The following is a 25,893-nucleotide window of genomic DNA, read 5'->3' on the forward strand; positions in this document are numbered from 1 at the left end:
CTATCTCCCCAAATTCTTGTTTGCTGCATCCCTCTATCACAGCTCTCTTTCTCATTATCGTCCTTCTCACAGTGTGTATGAAAGTGACTCACCTGTAACACTTGCATATCATTATTTCGTTCAACTTCTGAGGTCATATGTCAGTTTCCAGTTTTGCTTCACTAAACCTCTGTTTTAACGTTGCATTTTCCAGCTGCTCCCCCTATGCCGTCTCACACCGGGTTCGATTCCTGGTTTGGGTTACTGTCTATGTGGAGTCTGCACGTTCTCCGTGCGCCTGCATGGTTTTCCTCCGGGTGCTCCTTTTTTCTCCCATAGCCCGAAATACGTGCTCTACGGTGCATTGAGTTCAAGAAGGCAGCTCATCACCAGAGTCGCAAAGGCAATCGGGGACGGGCAACATATGCTACCCTAGCCAGTGACATCCCGATTCCGTAAATGATTTTTGAAAAACTATCCCATGGACCCTGTCTCACAAACTATTGCACAATTTCTGTCACAGTACACTCTCTCTCCCTCACACACACACGCTGACCCACATACACAGTTATACACATGTTCTCACATACACATTCTCATACTCACTGTCACTCACTTGCGCACACACTCTCACACTCTATCCCTCACAGAGACTCACACACATGCACTCATACACACATTCTCAGACTCATCGTCACTCAGTCACACACAAAATCTCTGTCACATAATCTCTCGCATTGTCTTCCTGTCACATCCTTTTCACATACTCTCACAATCTCTTTCTTATCTACATCCACAACACCCTTATTCTTCCTCTCACACGCACTCTCTTCCACACACGCTGTCTGTTTCGCTGTTACATTTTCTCTCTTTACCTTACAGACATAGACATTCTCACTCTCACCTGCTCACTCTCACAATATTATCCTCTCGCTTTTTCTCACGCACACTATCTCCCTCTTCATCGCTTCCTCTGTCATTCTCCCCAACACAGTCTCACTCTCTTTATCCCTCAACCTTTCCTCTGTTATTTTCGCATTCTGTTTAACACCCACAGTCTCAGGGAATTTTTCACTCTCATGTTCCCTCCCACACATCCTCTGTCAGTTTTTTTCCTTCTCTGTCACTCTCACATAATCTCACACACCCTCTCTCACACACTCTGTTTCTGTCTTTCTCCGTCTCTCTCTCTCCTCTCTCTCTCTCTCTGTGTACTCACTCACACATATATATGCACAGACAAACACCCCACTCACGCGCAGTAAGTATTCCTCAGGATTCTCGCCCTTTCTCTGCCCTGACCTGAACTCTGCTATTCGCTGTCGTGATACGAGCTCTGTGAGCTTCAAATTGAAATAGGAAAGTGGAGTTGTCAACACTTTCCTGCTTCTCCAATCACAGCCTCCTTTCTCCCCATATTTTCTTCATTTGTGGCCTAATGCTGTTACATGACAAATTACTTAAAAAGAGAAGATTGCGGAAAAACTTTGCAGATCTATGGAGGCAGAAAGGGAGACGGTGCTGGGATCAGAGTTGACTTCTGCAGAGCTGAGCTTTCCGGCCATATTTATTGGACTGAATACACACAGTTCAGGGGCTGAATTTGGCCCATGGGCCATTCGTTGTAAAAGCCAGTTGTACAAAAATCTAAGTTGGAACTGAACGATTGCCTGCAATATTTTATGGATTGGTCAATTTTCCCGGGATGTTTGTAAAATGCCAATAGAACTAACTTTCTCTCCGTTCTTATTGAAGATCTCCAACAGTAACACAAGGTGACACTCCGGGTACAAACTGAAACACTGAGAGTGAACACTATCCTCATAAAGGAGAAGGTTAAGATTTTCCAGCTGGTTGATCGATACGCTGAGCTAACAATTATTTCCGCTGTTCGAGATCGGACACTTGTCGAACATGAACTGCTGGCAAGGGGCCGAGACCATGAAGAATGGAGAGAGAAAGATCTGCGGAAAGAACTGGAAAAAATCCGAACTGATCAATTGTTCCAGAGCAGCTTTTCCCAGAGAAAATCCAAATCTGGGAGTTCAGCAGCAGTGAGCGGAGTCCCGGGAATTGGAAAAACAACAATGATACAAAAGATTATTTATGACTGGGCCACTGGGAAAATATACCCACACTTTCAATTTGTTTTCAGTTTTAAATTCCGGGATTTGAACACTATTAAGTCTAGAATAAACCTGAGGAATCTGATACTGAATCAGTATCCTTATTTTGGGAATAATTTGGGAGAGCTCTGGAAGAACCCAGAGGGATTGCTGTTTATATTCGATGGTTTGGATGAATTCAGGGACAGGATTGATTTTGCCGACAATTGGAGAAATACAGAACCTCAGTACATGTGCACAGATCCCGAATGCTGGTGTGAAGTGTCTGACATTGTGTACAGTTTAATACAGCACAAGCTGCTCCCAGGATGTTCAGTGTTAGTGACCAGCCGCCCCACTGCATTGCATTTATTAGAAAAGGCTGAAATCAGTGTCTGGGCTGAAATCCTGGGATTTGTTGGGAATGAACAGAAGGAATATTTCAACAAGTTTTTTGAAGATCAGACGGTGGCAGCAGCTGTTATCAAACACGTGGAGGAGAACGAGATCCTGTACACCATGTGTTACAACCCTTCCTACTGCTGGATCCTCGGTCTGTCACTGGGTCCCTTCTTTACACAAAGCGACAGGAAACGGCAGCAAGTTCCCAAGACCATCACCCAACTATATTCCTACTATATTTACAACATTCTGAAAAACCATGGCCGAGAGATTGAAAACCCCCGTGATGTGTTACTGAAGCTTGGTGGGATGGCCTTCACAGGAGTCTCCAAGAAGAAGATTGTGTTTAGAGATGAAGATTTGATTGAGTACAATCTACAACCTTCCCAGTTCCTGTCTGGGTTCCTGATGGAACTTTTGGAGAGAGATTATTCTGCCCAGAGTGTGGTTTACACATTCCCACACCTCACCATCCAAGAGTTTGTAGCTGCACTTTCACAATTCCTGACTCCAGATCCCGGGGAGGTCGGGAAACTCCTCAGTGAAGCCCACAGTGAGGAAGATGGGCGATTTGAGATATTTCTCCGTTTTGTTGCTGGTCTCTCCTCCGCACAGTCAGCTCGACCCCTGGTGGATTTTCTGGGTCCATTTCGTCATCAAACAACCTGCCGAGTGATTGACTGGGTGAAGGAGAAGGTTGAAGGGCAGACTGGAGACACAGAGACTGAAACTGGGAAGAGGAAGCTCCTGAACACAGTCCACTACCTGTTTGAGTCTCAGAATAAAATACTGGCTCGGAACACAGTGGGATCTGTGGAAACATTTTCATTTAGTGGATTGCGACTGACCCCGATTGACTTTGCGGTCCTGTCTCATGTCATTGGACTCTGTGATACAATAAAACACCTCGAACTACAGAACTGCGACATTCGATGTGAAGGACTGCAGCGGCTTGGATACATTCTGCACAAATGCCAGGAGTTGAGGTAAGTGCTTGTTGGTCACATATTCAATTATTGTATGGTTGAATCATTTATTATGTGACACAAATACCTTCCAGTTGGAGCAAAGATGGACAACTTGACAAAATAAGATGAACGTAAAAATGCAAGGTTAAAAATAAGAATCATGCCCTTGCTAAAAAAAATTATAGACTTAATGATAACTCGAAGAGATTAAGTATTGCAATTAAGATGGACTAAATTAATGCCAACTAATTAAAATAACAAAATATTGAGATTCTAAACATAATAAACACGTGAAGGTAAAAATCGTTAAAATTAACACACAAAATATACGCTGTACCGATCATAAATTATATCGTGATTGACTGCGTAAAGAAGTTTGTTGAAGGGCAGATTGGAGACAGAGTGAAACTTGAAAAAGGAATCCCCTGAACCCATTCCACTACCTGATTGAGTCTCCGAATAGAACACTGGCTTGGAATACAGTGGGATCTGTGGAAACACTTTCATTGATTGCTCCTGACAACGATTGACTTTGTCGTCCTGTGTCATGTCATTGGACACAGTCATGATGTAGAGATGCCGGCGTTGGACAGGGGTAAGCACAGTAAGAAGTCTCACAATACCAGGTTAAAGTCCAACAGGTTTATTTGGTAGCAAATGCCATAAGCTTTCGGAGCGATGCCCCTTCGTCAGATGGAGTAGTTATCTGCTCTCCAACAGTGCACAGACACAGAAATCAAGTTACAGAATACTAATTAGAATGCAAATCTCTACAGCCAGCCAGGTCTTAAAAGGTACCAATAATGTGGGAACATTAAACACAGGTTAAAGAGATGTGTATTGTCTCCAGACAGAACAGCTAGTGATGTTAATATCACTAGCTGTTCTGTCTGGAGACAATACACATCTCTTTAACCTGTGTTTAATGTTCCCACATTATCTGTACCTTTTAAGACCTGGCTGGCTGTAGAGATTTGCATTCTAATTAGTATTCTGTAACTTGATTTCTGTGTCTGTGCAATGTTGAAGAACAGATAACTACTCCATCTGACGAAGGGGCATCGCTCCGAAAGCTTATGGTATTTGCTACGAAATACACCTGTTGGACTTTAACCTGGTATTGTGAGACTTCTTATTGGACACAGTGACAGACTAAAACAATGAAATGTTGCATCATTATTAATCAGATGGTTTCGGCTGGCGAACGTGGAGTATCTTAACTTTTTTTATTTTGTCGCAACGGATTTTCAGGTCTAATTATTTAAAATATCTTCCAAGTATATATATTTTTATTGATTCGAGTGATATGGACGAGATCAACTTTTATTGTCCATTCTTAAATGCCATTGAGAAGCTGACTTCTTGAACCACTGTAGTCCATATCTTAGAATCATAAATTTAGTACAGTTACAGAAGGAGGTCATACAACCATTATGTCTTCATCTGCTCTCAAATGAGCATTCTGACACTGTGCCCTTCTCCCGATTTTTTCCATATCTCTGCAGATTTGTTTTCTGTTCAAATAATCATTGAATGCCCTCGTCATTGCCTCTATTAAACCTGTTTCCTCTTCCTTTGCAGGCGGTGCCTTTCAGAGCTGAACCATTTTGCTTTCTTTGCAAATCAATTTAAATGTTGTTCTTGATCCTTTTCCAAGTGGCACCAGTTTCTCACTATCTGCCCTGTCGCTCTCATGATTCTGAACATGTCTATCAAATCTCCTTAGCCTTCTTCTCTCCAAAGAAAAGAGTCCGAAACTATCAAACCCATCCTTGTTACTGAAGTTTCCCATCCCTGGAACTATTTGTGTAAACTTCCCCTGCTCTCTCTCCAATGCATTCACCTCCTTCCGAAAGTGAGGCACCCAGAACTATAAACAATAAACCAGCTGAGGTCTAAATAATGCCTTTTATCAAAATAACCACCTTGTTTTTGTAAAATTAGCCGCTGTTGATAATGTCATGATTCCAGCTGGACAGTCAGGTCTAAGAGCTGAAATTTGGCTCAATGGATCATAACTTTTATTTTGCTGGTTAGAGATCTTGAGGAACAAAATCACAGTTCTGCTTCTTAATCTTTAACAAAAGATGAACACCTTTATTAAACAAGAAAATTTCACGATAATACCCTTTTACTTCACCTCAGTTATTTTATAAAATGTACGCAAATTTGTAAGGATAACACAAGTTACAGTGTAGAACGTATACCTTAATGTTCATAGGAAGCACGCAATTGTTGTAGACCAAAATGCCAACTGTGGTACGACACCACACACTTTGAAACCAAGTGACAGATACCACCTAAAGAAACTTCAGTGGATTCCTCATCAACCACCGAGATAGTTGTCACAATGTCAGCAAACTACTCTCACTAGAACTCTGACTTCAACACGCGTGTGTCCAAACTCTACCCTTGAAAAACACGCTTTCGAATATTTTCCCCACCAGCGCTTTCTCAGGTGCCTTCACCAAGAAATTACCTCCAGGATCCATAACTGTCCTTTCACTATTTCTCTGTTGTGGTTTGCCTCGTCCATTAAGCTTCCACAGACCCATCAATGCCACAGAACACCATTGCTTCACAGGCTGTATGAAGTTGTCAACAACCTTATGATCACAGAGGAGAAGGACATGGGTGGATGTACTGTGGGCTTGCGGTGGACTGAAAAGATTGAGTATGTGGACTTTAACAAAGGGCTGAAATGGTTGCTACGAGAGGACACAGGTTTAAGGTGCTGGGGGGTAGGTACAGAGGAGATGTCAGGGGTAAGTTTTTCACTCAGAGGGTGGTGGGTGAGTGGAATCGGCTGACGTCGGTGGTGGTGGAGGCAAACTCGTTGGAGTCTTTTAAGAGACTTCTGGATGAGTACATGGGATTTAATGGGATTGAGGGCTATAGATAGGCCTAGAGGTGGGGATGTGATCGGCGCAACTTGTGGGCCGAAGGGCCTGTTTGTGCTGTGGCTTTCTATGTTCTATGTTCTATGTACTTCAGATGGAAAGCGTACAAAAGATTCAGAGTGATTGGCGAAGATCAGGATCTAGATGAGTATACGGCTTGTAGGAAGGGACTAAAGAAGGAAATTAGGAGAGCCAGACGGTGTCACGAGAAGGCCTTGGCAAGAGAATGAAGGAAAACCCTAAGGCGTTCTATAAATATGTGAAGAGTAAAAGGATGAGAAGTGAAGGAATAGGGCCTATAAAAGGTGAAGGCGGGAAAATCAGTACGGAACCAGTAGAAATGGCAGAGGTGCTTAATGAGTATTTTGCCTCGGTTTTCACAGAGGAGAAGGACATGGGTGGATGTACTGTGGGCTTGCGGTGGACTGAAAAGATTGAGTATGTGGACTTTAACAAAGAAGTTGTACTGGAATCTTTGAATGGCATCAAGATAGATAAGTCGCCAGGTCCGGATGGGATGTACCCCAAGTTACTGTGGGAGACGAGGGAAGAGATTGCAGAGCCTCTGCCGATGATATTTGCGTCGTCGATGGAGACGGGAAAGGTGCCAGAGGATTGGAGGATTGCGGATGTGGTTCCTATTTTCAAGAAGGGGAATAGGGATAACCCAGGAAATTACCGACCGGTGAGTCTAACCTCAGTGGTTGGTAAGCTGATGGAGAAGATCCTGAGGGACAAGATTTATGAGCATTTAGAGAGGTTTAGTATGCTCAAGAATACTCAGCATGGCTTTGTCAAAGGCAGATCGTGCCTTACAAGTCTGGTGGAGTTCTTCGAAAATGTGACTAAACACATTGACGAAGGGAAACCGGTCGATGTGGTTTGTATGGATTTTTGCAAGTCGTTCGATAAGGTCCCCCATGCAAGTCTTCGCGAAAAGGTGAGAGGGCATGGGATCCAAGTTGCAGCTGCCCTGTGGATCCAGAACTGGCTTGCCCAAAGGAGACAGAGAGTGTGGACAGATGGGTCCTTTTTCTAAATGGAGGTCGGTCACCAGTGGTGTGCCCCAGCGATCTGTTCTGGGACCCTTGCTGTTTGTCATTTTCATAAATGACCTGGATGAGGAAGTGGAGGTATGGGTTGGTAAGTTTGCCAACGACACGAAGGTTGGTGGGGTTGCGGATAGTCTGGAGGGATGTCAGAAGTTACAGAGGGACATAGATAGGATGCAAGGCTGGGCGCAGAAGTGGCAGATGGACTTCAACCCAGATAAATGCGGAGTGGTCTATTTTGGCAGGTCAAATGGGATGAAGGAGTACAATATAAAGGGAAATACTCTTAGTACCGTAGAGGATCAGAAGGACCTTGGGGTCCGGGTCCATAGGACTCTAAAATCGGCCCCGCAGGTGGAGGAGGTGGTTAAGAAGGCGTATGGTGTGCTGGCCTTTATCAATCGAGGGATTGAGTTTAGGAGTCCGGGGATAATGATGCAGCTATATAAGACCTTCGTCAGACCCTACTTGGAGTACTGTGCTCAGTTCTGGTCGCCTCATTCCAGGAAGGATGTGGAAAAGATTGAAAGGGTGCAGAGGCGATTTGCAAGGATGTTGCCTGGATTGAGTGGCATGCCTTATGAGGATTGGCTGAGGGAGCTCGGCTTTTTTTTTGGAGAAACGTAGGATGAGAGGAGACCTAATAGAGGTGTATAAGATGTTGAGAGGCATAGATCGGGTGGACTCTCAGAGGCTTTTTCCCAGGGTGGAAATGGCTGCTACGTGAGGACAGAGGTTTAAGGTGCTGGGGGGGCGGGGCGGGGTAGGTACAGGGGAAATGTTAGGGGGGAAGTTTTTCACACAGGGTGGTGGACGAGTGGAATTGGCTGCCGTCAGTGGTGGTGGAGGCAAACTCAATAGGGTATTTTAAGAGACTTCTGGATGAGTATATGGGACTTAATAGGATGGAGGGTTATCTGTAGGCCTAAAAGGTAGGGATATGTTTGGCACAACTTGCGGGGCCGAAGGGCCTGTTTTGTGCTGTAGTTTTCTATGTTTCTCTGTTTCTATTTCTGAATTCTCGTTCGCTAACTTTACCCGGTTTGCACCACTCAGCTCTATCTTTTACTGAGTGCCTCTCTCTGTCCTCCTCTTTAACTTCACTAAGCAGAACCTTCATTAGATTTTGGTTGTCTCTCCCTTTGCCTTCATTTTTCCTGGCACTCCTCTGTTATTTCCCTGCTTTGTTACTGCTAGTTAGCTCTTGGGACTTCTTTCTACATGGCTGTATTGTCAGGCATGTACCGGCAGTCTCTGTGGTCTTTCTGCATGGGCTACTTGTTTCCGATTGAGCACAAAAGCTTCTATCCTTCAGTGTGGGCCTGTGGTTACAAGCAGATGCTTAGTTTTTCTGACCTCAATGACTGTTTCTTATGTCTTAAATATTTAGTTACAATGCAGGCACAGTTTAAAGTGAAAGCAAAACTCACACACATCTATAGACCAGGCAAATTAAAATCAGTGGCGGAGAAATTTCTAGAAACAACTATTCAGGATAGGATTAGTAACAGGGACAAATATGGGTTAATTCTGAAGAACCAACATGTATTTCTAAAGGGGGAACCGTGTTTAACTGATGTACTGGACGTTTTTGAAGAAGTAACAGCAGGGATGATGAGGGTAATGCTGCTGACGTGGATTACATAGACTTTCAAAAGTCATTCGATACAGTTCCACACAACAGAATTGTGAGGAAATTTCTTGGAATAAAATAGCAAGGTGCAGAATAAAAATAGTTGAATAAGCAATGAATAATGATCAATGGAATTGTTCAGATCGGAAAACGTTTTGTTGTGATGCTCCCCAGTGTTTGGTAATGGACTCCTTTTGCTGATATATACTAATCTATGGAGTGTCGAGGGCAATTTAAATAAATTATGGATTGCCAGAAAATTGAAAGCATTGTTAACTGTAAGGATGAAAGTGTTGACCTTCAAAACGGACATAGGCTATCTGGTGGAGTGGGCAGATAGCAGCCTTGCTTAACAAAATGCTGAACTAAAGTTGGAATCCTTTATTAGTGCACACATACAGAAACACGAAGTGAGCTTAAAAAATTAAACTTATGCTATATTTCTAATGTCCACAGAGATATAGCACTTAAACAGGGGTTATAACATAACAGTAAAGCCCAGGATACGGCATGCTTCAGTAACTTTTGCTTACACCTTCCCTACTAACTCCACTGATCTATGCCTGTAGACTTACAGGTCCCCTGCTTCTGCACTCCTTTTCAGAATTCTTCCTCTTACGCTGTATTGTTTGTTCATGTGCATCCTAAAACAATGCATCACCTCAATCCTCTCTGCTTTAAAATTCATCTGCCAAATATCTGCCCATTTCACCAGCTTGTCTAAGCCCGTTTTGAAGGTCTACACTTTCACCCTTACAGTTAACAATGCTTTCAACTTTCTGGCAATCCATAAACTTTGAAATTGCTCTCTGCACTCCATAGATTTATATCATTACTACATAGCAGCAAAATGGGTCGATTAGCAAACCCTGGGGCTTCACAACAAAACCTTTTCCGACCTGAAAAATTCCATTGATCATTACTCATTGCTTATTCAACTGTTTTTATTCTGCACCTTGCTATTTTATTCCAAGAACTTTCCTCACAATTCTGTTGTGTGGAATTGTATGGAATGACTTTTGAAAGCCTATGCAATCCACGTCAGCAGCATTACCCTCATCAACTCTGCTGTTACTTCTTCAAAAAGGTCCAGTATATCAGTTAAACATGATTCCCTCTTTAGAAATACATGTTGGTTCTTCAGAATTAGCCCATATTTGTCCATGTTACTAATTCTATCCTGAATAGTTGTTTCTCGAAAGTTCTCTGCTCCTGATTTTAATCTGCCTGGTCTCTCGATGTTGGAATTATCCTGTTTGCAATTCGACAGTCCTCTGAACCCTCTCCTTACTTTCAGTAGGGCTGGAACATTTTCTTCAGTGTCCCAGCTTTGGCCACTCTAGTATCCTTCAATATGCTTGGATGCATCTTATCTGGCCCTGGTACCTTCTCAACTATAATTACAGACAGTATGTCAAAAAATTTCTCCTCATCAATTTTGAGCTATCCTAGTGACGACATTTCCTTCTCTGTCACCATGCCCTGGGCAACATGTAGATCATTGTTAAAGGGTGATGTTATGTATTAATTTAAAACCTCACCCCGCCTCCATTTGTACCTTCCCTCTTAGCTCCCTAAAAAGTATTTCCTGTCTGTTTACCAGCCTCTCCTATTTATATGCTTACAGAATACATTCGCTGCTAAGAGCATAGCTAATATTAATTTCTTCGGCTTTGCAAAACCCAGAAGGTTTCAATTCTTACTCTTAAGTGCATTTTTACAATTTGTTTAATGTGAGGAAAGATGTGAAGACCAGTGAAGAATGTCTCAGACTCTTTTGTGATTATTTTAAACAAAGCAAATATTTATTACACAGTAAAATGCACAACAAGAAAGTCAGTTAAATAACAGAAATGAATGGTTATCCAAAATATATTTACATTTACATGGTTCCAATTCTTATATATTACTGAATTCCTAGTTAAATTTTAACTTTTAAAACTACATACAAAATCCAGCAATGGGTGGTTTTTGATGCAAGGAGTCTGGATTTGTTTGCCCGACCTTTCCCTTTAAAGGGAAGATACTTCGACGATACCTGAACTATTTTTTAAAGATTGTCCATTGTTCAGCTAAGTTCTTCCCATAGGTTGTTGTCAATAGTTACCAGTAATCTGCAATACCCTCTGAATTGGAGTAGGGACAACTACTTTCTCAAAATTTACTTTCTCCAGACAGAAGTTTTGTGAGAGTGGATACAGCTTCCTGATGTGTGGGCTGCGATCTGAAAATGATTCCCTGCATAGGGCGAATTTGGCTCTGATATGCTGTCTTCATTTTTGATCTTCCCTTATCTGAAATTACCATTTTAGAATTTACATGTAATTACCTTTATTGCAGGAGCTCAACTTTTAAAATGTCAATGTGAAATCCGCCCCATCTTCCATTGTTACCAAACATGGCTGAGTAAACACTTGTTCTGTGTCGCTATGCTGATCAGCAGATCTAAGCTGTAGTTCTATCAACTCAAAATCTAATTTTGCCATCTTAATTTTTAGCTTGTGTTACCTTGAACCATAGACCCCACAGAACACATTCCCAATCATACAACTTCTTATTTTTAACAGGGAAATCTCCTTTATCTTGGCTGTCAGTCTTTTCTCAAAATCCTTCTTCATTTCTTCAATATAATTTTTCACTTCCGCTCTGAACACTCTGAATTCAACCTCAATTGTATGTTCGCACCTGACAACTGTCAAAAATAAACCCTTTCTTTGTTTTCTTAATTTCTATCTTCATTTTCATCCAATGAACTCTGGATTTCTTTGTCCCACCTTTCCCCTGTGAAATAATATATTTTGACTATGCCCAACTCATTTCTTTTTAAAGTAGCCCATTGTTTATCTACGGATTTCCCTTCTAAGTATTCGTTCCAGTCGCTCCAGTCCAGCTCAGTTCTTGTCCCAATGAAGTCAGCTCCCCCCTGGTGAATTATTCTAGCTCTAGATTTCCCATTGCCCTTTGCAATCAGGGCATTCCTTCTTGGGATAATGAAAACAAGAACAAAGAACAGAACAAAGAACAATACAGCACAGGAACAGGCCCTTCGGCCCTCCAAGCCCGTGCCGCTCCCTGGTCCAAACTAGACCATTATTTTGTATCCCTCCATTCCCACTCCGTTCATATGGCTGTCTAGATAAGTCTTAAACGTTCCCAGTGTGTCCGCCTCCACCACCTTGCCTGGCAGCGCATTCCAGGCCCCCAGCACCCTCTGTGTAAAATACGTCCTTCTGATATCTGCTGCTGTGCAAAACTCTCCAGCAAACATTAGTAATGTTGTTTCCCTCTGTATAACATTTGGTTAATTGAAATCCCCTATTGCACTTATGAAATTTGTTTGCATCTCTCTGTAACTTACCTGTAGCTTTGTTCCACAACATTATTTCCACTCGTTGGCGGTTTATAGATCTCATCAAGCACAGCAACTGCACTTTGTTCCCCTTATATCTAGACAAGTTGATTATGTCCTTGAACACTCTGGGACATGGCTCTCTCTCCAGCAATGCAATGCTTTCATGGTTTTAGATGGTGTTGTTGAATGGTCCGTGGTGAGTTTCTGTTTGGCACCTTGTAGATGGTACACACTGCTTGCATTATACATCTGTGCCAGGAGGGGTAAATGTTGAAGGTTTTGTGTAAAGTAACAGTCAAGGGAGATGCATTGTGCTAGATGTTGGCAAGCATCTTTATTGGTCCTTTGGAAATCGGGAGGAAAATTAACCCCCGTTGGATTCCTGGCATCTAACCTGCTCCTGAAGCTACAGTATAGAAATGGCTGGTCAGTTTCTGGTCATGATAACACCGATAATGATGATAATGATGGTGGGGCATTCAGGACAATGAAAATGTCAATGTCAAATGAGATCGTTGGATTCTCTCTTCGTGTGACAACACTATGACATCGAGAAATGTATTTCTGTGTCTCTTTTATAGTGCAGGAGTTTTTTTTAGCACTTGGTTCCATTATTGATGCCGCTTTCTTTGTAACCGGCAGCCCATGTTGAACCTGCAGAAGCATAATTGTTCCTATTTGCTGGGCTAATGCAGTTTTGTTTTGTAGTTTAGTCTTTTCCTCTGGCGTTTGCAGATTAGGGCTTGATTAGATTGATCGACCCGAAAATTCGCGTGACTGGGAGGGTCTAACCTCACAGAGGGCAAACAAGCTCAGTTGTTTCCTAGAAGCGGTGGCAAGAAGTAGCTCTTTCTCCCTCTGAAGATTAGAGACTGGGACCTGCTCGAAAATAGATCTCATTCTCTGAATTTCTGCTGTTTGTATTTATTCCTTTCTCTCGAGATTGCTGTATGTGTGTCAGAAAACAAGTGTCTATCTGGATCTTTATCCACATGAGCTATATGTTCTTGCTCCAATTGATTCTGAAGAAGGAGATATGTCTGTGGGGAAATTGCTTAAATTGAAACGATAGAGATAGTTAGCTGCTAAGAATTATAAGGCGTCGTGTTTAAGTATGTCAATTCATAAATGTTAAGCTAATTCTAAATTTTAACTGTTGTTAAATAAAGTTTTTTTTTAAAGAAACTACCTCATGCTCGCACTAATGCCCAAAACAAATAACGTTTGGGTTTATGCTAACTTAATAATATACCTTCCAGTTTCTGACCCGGTTCCGAACCCTCAGTCCATTCTGAGAGATTGCCTCTCAATTGTTAGTCCGAGTGACTGAGTGATTGCCTCTCATTTGTCAGCCCGTCCCTGAGTATTGTCCAATGCTTGTTCCATATCCTGATGAGTTGGGAATGGTGCTGATTGTCGAAAATTTTTATTATTTTTTGCAGGATATGGGCATCGCTGGCAGGGCCAGCACTTATTGCCCATCCCTACATGTCCTACATTTCAGACGGCATATAAGAATCAACCACATTGCCGTGGGTCTGGCATCATATGTAGCCCAGACCAGGTAAGGATGGCAGATTTCCTTCCCTGAAGGACACTAGTAAGCCAGAGAGGTTTTTACGACAATTGACAAATGTTTCATGGTCATCACTGGACTTTTAATTCGAGATATTTTAATTGAATTCAAATTTCCCCATCTGCCACGGTGGTATTCGAATATAGGTCTTCACCCTGCGTCTCCGGATTGCCAGTCCCGTGATAATACCACTACACCATTGCCTCACCTGAAAACCTCTCACTTCATGATAGAGGGAATGTTATTGATGAAGCAGTTGGAGATGGTTGTGCCAAGGGTACTCCTCTGAGGAACTCCAACAGCGAGGTCCTAAAGATGAGATGACTGTCCTCCAACAAATACAACTATCTTCCTTTGTTCTGGTATTAGACTAAGTGGCAGATAGTTTCCCCCCTCATTACCACTGACTCATTTTTTCACGGGCTCATTGATGCCGCACTGGGATAAAATGCTGCCTTGATGTCAATGACAGTCACTCTTGCTTCACCTCCTGAGTTCAGCACTACTCTCCTTAGTTGCATCAAAGCTGAAATGAGGTAGGGGGCTGACTGGCCCTGACGGAACACAAGCTCAGAGTCAGCGAGCAGATTGTTGCCAATTACCTACCACTTAGTAGTTGTCTCGATGACGCCTTCCATTACTTTGCTGATGATCGAGAATAGACAGAGTGGTGATTATTTTTCTGTAGAGGACATAGCTGGACAATTTTCCACATGATCGGATAATTGCCAATGCTGTACCTGCACTCGTACAGGGATATGGCAACTTCTGGAGCAGAAATCCTCAATACAATTACGGAACGTTGTCAATACCCATTATCTTTGCCTTATTTAGTGCCTTCAGCTATTTATTGACATCCATTGGAGTGAACTGACTTCACTGAAGACTGGTATGTGTGATGCTGGGGACCTCTGTATGGGTCAGCCACTCGCACATCATGGCTGAAGATCGTTTGAAATGCTTTTACACTGATGTGTTTGTCTACTCCATCATGAGTATGGAGATATTTACGCAGAACTCCTGCTGTTGTTTTCTCATCCACTAAAATTCACGATTGAAAATGGTAGGGGTGCAGAGCTCAGATCTGATCCGAGGAAACCTGAATTTCCTGAATTAGGAAAATAGCTGCTGTTTTAAAGACACAAACTTCTCCATTACCCAATTATACCCAGGATAAAGGCACACACTGGACAACCGGGAGGAATGACCAGGAATCTGTTCCACGGACTGATTCTCACACGCAGTGGAATGTCTCCACTAAAACTGTCAGTGAGATGTAACAAGATTTTCCAATATTCATTTCCCTATGTGTGGATCTTGCGGGAGGAGGGAAGTCCCGGCAATTTCAGAAATAAAAAGAAAGCAGCCGTACCTGCCGAAAATGCAAATCCTGTTTCATGGGGAATAAAGTGGTGAACACCCCTCCCATAGAAACTAAGAGGACAGGGATATTTCAACTTTGTTATGGGAGAATAAACATTCCTTGTCTAAAATCCAGTGGGATGAATTTTACAGCAGCAGTTCGCACACTTTCTCAACATAACTCACTCCGAGGTGTTGCACAGATTAATAGAATGTAACGAGTTACAAAGTACAGGGAATCTCCACTTTATCATTTAATTCTCAGAAAATTATACTTTTGCATGAAATCCCGGATTTAAGTAAAAGCAAAAATGATTTAAATTCCTGGAAACTTGGCAGGAACAGTCATTGAGATTCAGGAGGGTTGTTCTGATAATCAGGAATTAAGACCAGAATAAAGGACATTTTTCTTTTAAATTGGTTAGTTCACGGGATGAAGGCATCGCAGATTAGGCCAGCATTTATTGACCAAAACTAAATACCCTCACCTTGTCAAGGGCAAATAGCAGTGGGCAATAAATGCTGGTCTCGCCAGTGATACCCATATCCCATCGACAATTCAACCAAAAATACATTTTGAGTGGGATGAAAGTGGTTTTCACCAGTTGTTCATCAATTTTCACTGTTCACTATTTTCTTTTCCATTTAATTGAAAGGAAAATCCAGCGAGGCATAATATTGTAACTTTAATCAGTTCCCCACTGGAGCAAAGTTTCTGATTCAAATATTAATCACGCTCATTTTTTGCTGGTGAAAATTCAGCTGATTTTAATGCATTCCTCTCTCTCTCCATTTAGTCTGAGTAACAATAATTTGGAAGATTCAGGAGTGAAACGACTATCTGCCGCTCTGAGGAATCCAGACTGTAAAATACAGAAACTGCAGTAAGTACCAGACTGTGAGAGATTGTGCTTAGAATAACTGGCTGTCTGACACTCTAAATTACTTTTAGTATCAGTAATAGTGTCTTTAATAAACACGGCATATTATCCTTACTCTCAGTCCGAGTGTTATAGGTAAAAAAAAACACGGAATTAATTTTGTTCCTGTAATTATTTTCTGTCTGATCTCCAGGCCGGAGGGAGCCTCAGATGTTCTCACCTCTCCTCTTATTACAAGCCGGTCACTGATGGGTCTGAACCTGAGTTATAATACACTGCAAGATTCAGGAGTGAATACTTGAAATATTCAATTGAAATTATGCAACAGAATAAAGAGATGTGGAGAACACTTAAATATTTATTCAATTCCAATATATACCATGTCACACGTTGAATTTAGTTGAATTAGTCATTCAGATGATAGATGGTTACGTCTGTAAGCTTTTAATTTTGCTTGAAAATCGAAAACTGCTCTACATTGGAAAAGCATTGAACAAACTACATTGAATTCTGTGAGTCACAGCACAAATTTCTGTTGGATGGAGCTTAAGGATCTTCTTAAAACAGAGGGGAGAGATCAAGGTGGAGAGGATTCGGATGGGAATTCCAGAGCTTACAACCCAGGAGCACAAATGTTTGGCTCACCTGTCAATGACAATTTTCACAGAACAGCATAGTGTGAATTATGTTCCAATTAACAATGGACAGTGTTGTTCATGCAAATGATGATACTAAAAGAACCGTTACTCTCAGTATTTGTGTTATTTAAAACGCTATCCATTATTAATAGACGCACAGGTTTGCCAGCCAAGCTGAAATAAAAGAGGTAGCATGGATTATGAAGTAATCTAGGCTACAGGAAACAGACAGTAGTGGTGACGTCGTTCTTCAATGGGTGTAGCATGCAGTGGTGTTCCCGAACTGTAAGTGCAGTGTTGGTGCGACTATGTTTCTTTTCGTATTTGAATAACTTAGACTTGGATATATCTGAAAATGAGGTGTGAAACTGCAGACGTTTACAGCACATGGCCATTTGCATACCAAACAGCCGAAACAACATATCATAGACCGAGCTCAATCATACCAAAACCATGGCTGAGATCAAACTTCTGCAGTCCTGCCGCATCTTTTCATGAATGTTGTTCGACATGCCAGAAATGATACACGTGCCTCTAACATGTTACAAATATCAACATTGCCACTGATCAGGGAGCCCAGAACATCAGTGCAAACGACGAGACTGAACAATTAGCAGCCATCGTCAGCCAGAAGTACAGAGTGGATGGTTAATCTCAGCCTCCTACTGAGACGCTGAAAATTACAGATGCCAAAATTCAGCCAATTAACTTTGCGATATGAAGAAATGATTGAAGGCACTGTACCCTGTGAGCAAGAGCTCACGACCCACGCTCCAGAACTAGGCCTTCACCTAGCCAAGATGTTCCAGTACAGCTAAAACACTGTATCTACCTCACAATGCGGAAATACGCAGGGCAAATCCAATCTCGCGAATTACTGTCACATCTGTGTACTCTTGTTCATCAGAACAGTGTCATTCTTCCAATGCTTTGTGAACATCACTGCATGAGTTCCTCAGGATAATGTCCTCACCTCAACCACCTCCAGCTTTTGATCAATGACCTTCCTTCCATCATGAGGTCAGAAGTGAGGGTGTTCACTGATGAATGCACAATGCTCAGTACTAATCACAATACCTCAGAGACTGAAGTTGTCCATGTCCATATCAGCAAGGACGGAGCAAAATTCAGAACTGATTCCCTGCACAAGTATCAGCCAATTATCAGCAAGAGGGAATCTAACCACCACCCCCTCAACGTTCAATGGCGTTGCCATTTCTGAAATCCAGCCCCCTCCTCCTCCCCTCACCCCCAGCATGAACATCCTGGGTGGTAGGGATCTCACTGTAACCCTTGACCAAACACTGAAATGTAAAAACTATGGTTCCAAGAGGAGCTAAGATTCTGGAAATTCAGGAACAAATAACTTTTCTCCTGTGTTCCAAATGCATGTCCACCGCCCAGAAGGCACACTCAGCAGTGTGACGGAAACCTCTCCGCTTGCTTTCAACTCCAGTAGGACTCACCACCATTTGGGATGGCACAGTCGCACAGTGGTTAGCACTGCTGCCTCAAAACGCCAGGGACCCGGATTCAATTCCAGCATCGGATCATTGTCTCTGTGGAGTTTACACATTCTCACCATGTCTGACTGGGTTTCCTCCGGGTACTAAGGTTTACTCCTGAAGTCCAATAAAGTGTGGGTTATATTGATTGGCAATGCTAAATTGACACTAGTGACAGGTGATCAGCAGTGTAAATGTGTGGGTTTACGGGAGTAGGGCCTGGATGGGATTGTGGTCAGTGCAGATTCGGTGAGCCCAGTGGCCTCCTTCTGCACTGTAGGGAAACTATGATTCTCGAGGGTAATCATTGCCTACAAGATTTGGTTTTGCCAATGACTCCATCATCTCATGAAAGCATTAAGAAAGACAAGCGCTACCCACTGAAGAGATGGGTAATTGTGTCTGTGTGTAACCTAAACAGAGTCACAGCGGATAGGTACAGCAGCTACTACAGGGCAACTTGAGACACAATTGAACAGGCCAGAGGATTTCTGAAGTTAACGTGTTCCTGCCTGGATTAATCGAGTGGAGCCCTTCAATATACTCATCGAATGTCTTGAATGTTCTGGTACTGTGCTGTGCTCACTAGAACCTGAATGGACAAGGGGAGAAGATTTGAAAGATGGGGATGTCGTTGAGTGTAATGACTCTTCTATAATGAGGATATGGATGTTTACCAGACGCTGCAAGATAAGGAACCCCATAGAACAGAGAAGGGATCCCCCAATGACGTGGCTGTTGTCCTCCTTGTTGCCTGAGTCAGGGAAGAGTCCGGCAGACTGCGGACCTTCTGTACAGAAACTGGAGTTGTCTCTGTCATCGCAGCTTTGTGAAGTGTTGGTGTCATGGTCAGAGCGGAGCACACCAGAGGCATCCTGAAAAGTGTCCGAGATGCTGCAGGCAGCTGCTCCTCCATACATTCAGGGCAAACTGGACCCTCAATGCTCATTTGATGGGTCTGAGGACCTGACAGTAACATCAGGCACAATTTACCTCTCTCATAGAAATTCATAGAAACCCTTCAGTGCAGAAGGAGGCCATTCGGCCCATCGAGTCTGCACCGACCACAATCCCACCCAGGCCCTACCCCTACCCCCACATATTTACCCACTAATCCCTCGAACCTACGCATCTCAGGACTCTAAGGGGCAATTTTTAACCTGGCCAATCAATCTAACCCGCACATCTTTGGACTGTGGGAGGAAACCGGAGCACCCGGAGGAAACCCACGCAGACACGAGGAGAATGTGCAAACTCCACACAGACAGTGACTCTCCCAGCCATTGCTCTGCAGAGTTTATTGAGGTGGTGAGAACATGCAGGTTCATGTGTATTTCCTGTGGATGATATGCTGGATGTAACTCTCCATGAGGTCATCACTCTCTCGATGGGGAATGGCATTTGTGCTCATTCATGAAAACTGGTAACACTGCTGGCCTGGATTGACTCCATCATCCTTTGTGTATGGATACACACAGCCTTTGTAAACTCCACGGGATGTTAAAATACCTTACGCTGCAGCTCCAGTATCTGCTGCGTTGTTCAAGACTCCAGCCACATTTCATCTTCCTGAAGGTGGCAATGCCCTGTCTCCTCGAGAGTGTGAGTGAATTCAGCTATTACTGCCTCCATCAGCTCGCGTTTCTCTGTGCTGTCCTGTATTGCCAGATTGTGAACCATCTGCTAATCGTACGAGGCATGATCTGCTGCAGTAGAGGTTATGGGGGAATAATACGAGATTCCACTCTGTGCTTCCGTCCAACTCTTCCGAGGTGGACATCTGTCTCCTGTCTAGAACAGCTGTTGATTTGTGAGAGAGACGGAAGAATGTTGGAGAGGGATCAACATTCCAACATGTCCTTCAGAAAGTTGCTAACCTGAAACTCCATCTGAACAATGGTGAGCACACATTCACCAGAATTTGGATTCGTCAGTGTCTCTGCTGTGCCCATGTGTTCAGCTACTTAGTCTATCTGGGATCTACAACCCATCTCATGATCAACGATTGCCCATCCAGTTTCCACGTATCCCAGCTGCAGCACTATTAAGGAGGAGGCATTTGCAGTCTTAAAGCGCATTAAGGTGGATAAATCCCCTGAGCCTGATTAAGTGCATCCTCAGGTTTTGTGGCAGGTTAGGGAAAGAATTCAGAAGACCTTGCAGAGGTATTTGCCTCTGTTCTTTCCACTCGTGAAGTTCTGGAAGACTGCAGGATGGTTAATGTAGTTCCGTTGTTTAAGAAGGATAGCAAAGACAAGCCAGGGAATTACAGGCCGGTGAGCCTGACATCAGTGGTGGGTGAGTTACTGGAGGGAATTCTGAGACCTATCAACATTTGGATAGCCAAGGTCTGATTCCGGATAGTCAGCATGGCTTTGTGTATAGGAAGTCATTTCTGACAAATCTTGTAGACTTTTCCGAAGAGGTAACCAAGAGGATGGATGAGGGTGGGGCAGCAGATTTTGTTTATATGGACTTTAGCAAGGCCTTTCAAAAGGTCTCGCATGGCAGGCTAGTCTGTAAGGTTAGGTCCCATGGGAGTGAGGGGAAGCTAGCAAATTGGGTCCAATATTGGCACGATGGTAGGAAGCACAAGGTAATGGTCAAAAGTTGTTTGTCGGACATAAGGCTTATGACTAGTGGTGTGCCTGGGTTCGGTGTTGGGACCGTTATTATTCGTAATTTATGTAAATGATTTGGATGTGAATATACAGGGCATGGTTTGTACGTCTGCAGATGACACTCAATTAGAAAGTATTGTTAATACCGATAAGCATAATCAAAAATTACAGGGCGATGTTAATCAGCGAGGGAAGCGGGCTGAGGATTGGCAAATGGATTTCACGACAAGAAAGTGTAAGGTATTGCATTTTGGAAAATCAATCCAGGGTAAGAGTTATACGTGAACGGGAGGAATGTTGATGGACAGAAGGACCTGGGAGTACAAGGACATAGTTCATTGAAATCGGCGTCACAGGTAAACAATGGTGAAGAAGGAGTTTAGCATACTGGCCTTCATCAGTCAGGGCAGTGAGTAGAGGAGTTGGGACATTATGTTACAGTTCTATAAGTCGTTAGTGAGGCCGCACTGCATTGTACTGCAGTGGTCGCAATATTACAGGAAAGACGTTGATAAAGTGGAAAGAGTGGAAAGAAAATTTACGAGGACGTTGACAAGACGAGTGGTCCTGCGTTATAGGTAGCGGTTGGCAAGGTTAGGGCATTTTTCCTTGAAACGTAAGAGAATGAGGGGTGACCTTATTGAGTTGTGTAAAATCATGATGGGCAGAGATAGGATGAACGCATAGCCTTTTTTTCCAAGGGTAGGAGAATTGAAAACTAAAGAGCATAGGTTTAAGGTGAGAGGGGAAAGAATTAAATGGGAACTGAGGGGCAACTTCTTCACGCAGAGCGTGCTGCGTATAAGGAATGAGCTGCACGAACAAGTTGTTGAGGCAGGTTCAATAGCAACATTTAAACAGCACTTGGATAAGTACGTGCATGGGAAAGGATTAGAGGGATGTGGCCTAAATGCAGACAATTGGGACTAGCTGGGAGGGCACCTGGTCGGTATGAACTGGTCTGGCCGAAGGGCCTGTTTCCGTGCTGCATTGCTCTATGACTATGGATCACTGACTCATCTTCCATTGTAAGAAGTTTAACAACACCAGGTTAAAGTCCAACAGGTTTATTTGGTAGCAAAAGCCACACAAGCTTTCGGAGCTCTAAGCCCCTTCTTCAGGTGAGTGGGAATTCTGTTTACAAACAGAGCATATAAAGACACAAACTCAATTTACATGAATAATGGTTGGAATGCGAATACTTACAACTAATCAAGTCTTTAAGAAAGAAAACAATGTGAGTGGAGAGAGCATCAAGACAGGCTAAAAAGATGTGTATTGTCTCCAGACAAGACAGCCAGTGAAACTCTGCAGGTCTAGGCAACTGTGGGGGTTACAAATAGTGTGACATGAACCCAATATCCTGGTTGAGGCCGTCCTCGTGTGTGCGGAACTTGGCTATCAGTTTCTGCTCAGCGACTCTGCGCTGTCGTGTGTCGCGAAGGCCGCCTTGGAGAATGCTTACCCGAATATCAGAGGCCGAATGCCCGTGACTGCTGAAGTGCTCCCCAACAGGAAGAGAACAGTCTTGCCTGGTGATTGTCGAGCGGTGTTCATTCATCCGTTGTCGCAGCGCCTGCATAGTTTCCCCAATGTACCATGCCTCGGGACATCCTTTCTTGCAGCGTACCAGGTAGACAACGTTGGCCGAATTGCAAGAGTATGTACCGTGTACCTGGTGGATGGTGTTCTCACGTGAGATGATGGCATCTGTGTCGATGATCCGGCACATCTTGCAGAGGTTGCTGTGACAGGGTTGTGTGGTGTCATGGTCACTGTTCTCCTGAAGGCTGGGTAGTTTCCTGCGGACAATGGTCTGTTTGAGGTTGTGCGGTTGTTTGAAGGCAAGAAGTGGGGGTCTGGGGATGGCCTTGGCGAGATGTTCGTCTTCATCAATGACATGTTGAAGGGTCCGGAGGAGATGCCGTAGCTTCTCCGCTCCGGGGAAGTACTGGACAACGAAGGGTCCTCTGTCCACTGTGTCCCGTGTTTGTCTTCTGAGGAGGTCAGTGCGGTTTTTCGCTGTGGCGCGTTGGAACTGTTGATCAATGAGTCGAGCGCCATATCCTGTTCTTATGAGGGCATCTTTCAGCGTCTGGAGGTGTCTGTTGCGATCCTCCTCATCCGAGCAGATCCTGTGTATGCGGAGGGCTTGTCCGTAGGGGATGGCTTCTTTAACGTATTTAGGGTGGAAGCTGGAGAAGTGGAGCATCGTGAGGTTATCCGTGGGCTTGCGGTACAGTGAGGTGCTGAGGTGACCGTCCTTAATGGAGATGCGTGTGTCCAAGAATGCAACCGATTCCGGAGAGTAGTCCATGGTGAGTCTGATGGTGGGATGGAACTTGTTGATGTCATCATAGAGTTGTTTCAGTGATTGTTCAACATGAGTCCAAAGGAAGAAAATGTCATCGATGTATCTAGTGTATAGCATCGGTTGAAGGTCCTGTGCGGTGAAGAAGTCTTGTTCGAACCTGTGCATGAAGATATTGGCACATTGAGGTGCGAATTTGGTCCCCATGGCTGTTCCGTGTGTCTGGATGAAGAACTGGTTGTTGAAGGTGAAGATATTGTGGTCCAGGATGAAGCGAATGAGATGTAAAATTGCATCTGGAAACTGGCAGTTGTTGGCGATGAGCACTGAGGCCGTTGCAGCAATGCCATCGTCATGGGGGATGCTGGTGTAGAGTGCCGAGACATCCATTGTGGCAAGGAGCGCTCCTGGTTCAACTGCTCCATGTGTGCCGAGTTTCTGTAGGAAGTCCGTCGCGTTGCGACAAAAGCTCGGGGTTCTTTGTACAATGGGTTTCAAGATGCCCTCGACATAGCCGGAGAGGTTCTCGCACAGGGTCCCATTGCCCGATACGATGGGACGGCCGGGTGTGTTTGCCTTGTGTATCTTCGGGAGGCAGTAGAGATCATCCCCACACCCCCACTTCTTGCCTTCAAACAACCCATCCCCACACCCCCACTTCTTGCCTTCAAACAACCGCACAACCTCAAACAGACCATTGTCCGCAGCAAACTATCCAGCCTTCAGGAGAACAGTGACCATGACACTGCACAACCCTGCCACAGCAACCTCTGCAAGACGTGCCGGATCATCGACACAGATGCCATCATCTCACGTGAGAACACCATCCACCAGGTACACGGTACATACTCTTGCAATTCGGCCAACGTTGTCTACCTGATACGCTGCAAGAAAGGATGTCCCGAGGCATGGTACATTGGGGAAACTATGCAGACGCTGCGACAACGGATGAATGAACACCGCTCGACAATCACCAGGCAAGACTGTTCTCTTCCTGTTGGGGAGCACTTCAGCGGTCACGGGCATTCGGCCTCTGATATTCGGGTAAGCGTTCTCCAAGGCGGCCTTCGCGACACACGACAGCGCAGAGTCGCTGAGCAGAAACTGATAGCCAAGTTCCGCACACATGAGGATGGCCTCAACCGGGATATTGGGTTCATGTCACACTATTTGTAACCCCCACAGTTGCCTAGACCTGCAGAGTTTCACTGGCTGTCTTGTCTGGAGACAATACACATCTTTTTAGCCTGTCTTGATGCTCTCTCCACTCACATTGTTTTCTTTCTTAAAGACTTGATTAGTTGTAAGTATTCGCATTCCAACCATTATTCATGTAAATTGAGTCTGTGTCTTTATATGCTCTGTTTGTGAACAGAATTCCCACTCACCTGAAGAAGGGGCTTAGAGCTCCGAAAGCTTGTGTGGCTTTTGCTACCAAATAAACCTGTTGGACTTTAACCTGGTGTTGTTAAACTTCTTACTGTGTTTACCCCAGTCCAATGCCGGCATCTCCACATCATCTTCCATTGACATAAGGAAAACACGGCCTGGACACAGCCACTCTTGGTGTATTCCCTGATGTTGTGTGTGCTCTCTTCCATAAGCACATAAATATATATTTCAGATTTACAGCATCAATAGTATCTTGCTTGCTGTATGAACTGAACTGTTTCTTGAATGCCTCACGCTGTATTTTATTATTGTTAATAATCTTATTCTTAAGAACGCTGAGGTTTACACTAATTCCAGATTTTTTCCTTTCTCTGATTCTGCAGGCTGGAAAAAAACGCTCTCACAGACTCTTGTGCTGCGGATCTCTCCTCCGCTCTCAGTACAAGCCCCTCCCTGAGGGATCTGAACCTGGGTGAGAATGCACTGGGAGATTCAGGAGTGAAACTACTGTCTGCGGCTCTGAGGAATCCAAACTGTAAAATACAGAAACTGAGGTAAATGTCAAACTCCGTGACATTTTTTTAAAACAATAATGAGATACCTAATGGTATATTGCACACCCTATTATTAGAATAATAAATAAACACAGTCCATTATTATCTGTAAGAAGTCTTACAACACCAGATTAAAGTCCAACAGGTTGGAATTTAACCTGGTGTTGTTTGACGTCTTACTGTGTTTACCCCAGTCCAACGCCGGCATCTCCACATCATTGTTGTCAGTGTCAGGGATAGAGCTGTGCGGAGACAATCAGTCAGATTGTCACTCCACACCCAGCTATTGACGTTCAAATGCGGCCTTATCTTTCTCGCCCCATCTTCTGAATCGGGTCAGGTAGGAATGTGTAGCGCAGAGGGTTCGAGAGCCCTTCAGTCACGGGCAGGAAAGTTTAACGTAAGGAACCATGACTGCAGTTTTGCAGAGTTCAGGGTGCATTTAGGCAGAGGGGTGTAGACAGTACAGTGTGAGTATGAGTCAGCGAGTTGGGGTGTAGTCTGGGGGGTTGTATTCAAGCAGTCAGGGCAATTGGGGGAGTCTCTTGGGAGATGGGGCCAAAGGGCCTCTCCCTGTGCTGTAATAATCTATGACATCCCAGGGATCGGAACTCATATACCAAAAACTGCATTTTCGCTGACTCCTGTGATTTCTCTCTCTG

General features: G+C 43.8%; 1 protein-coding gene across 1 annotated transcript in view; it reads left to right on the forward strand.

The window, feature by feature from the left end:
- The window catches only part of LOC144482174 (NACHT, LRR and PYD domains-containing protein 3-like), an 87,726-nt gene that overhangs the window by 45,122 nt on the left and 16,711 nt on the right, over nucleotides 1-25,893 (forward strand). The window contains 3 exon segments of the mRNA XM_078201382.1: nucleotides 1,735-3,472; nucleotides 16,127-16,213; nucleotides 25,061-25,231. Of these exon segments, the coding sequence (XP_078057508.1) occupies nucleotides 1,735-3,472; nucleotides 16,127-16,213; nucleotides 25,061-25,231 (1,996 nt within the window).

Source organism: Mustelus asterias, assembly GCF_964213995.1.
Source record: "Mustelus asterias chromosome 26 unlocalized genomic scaffold, sMusAst1.hap1.1 SUPER_26_unloc_9, whole genome shotgun sequence".
Classification (NCBI taxonomy): Eukaryota; Metazoa; Chordata; class Chondrichthyes; order Carcharhiniformes; family Triakidae; genus Mustelus; species Mustelus asterias.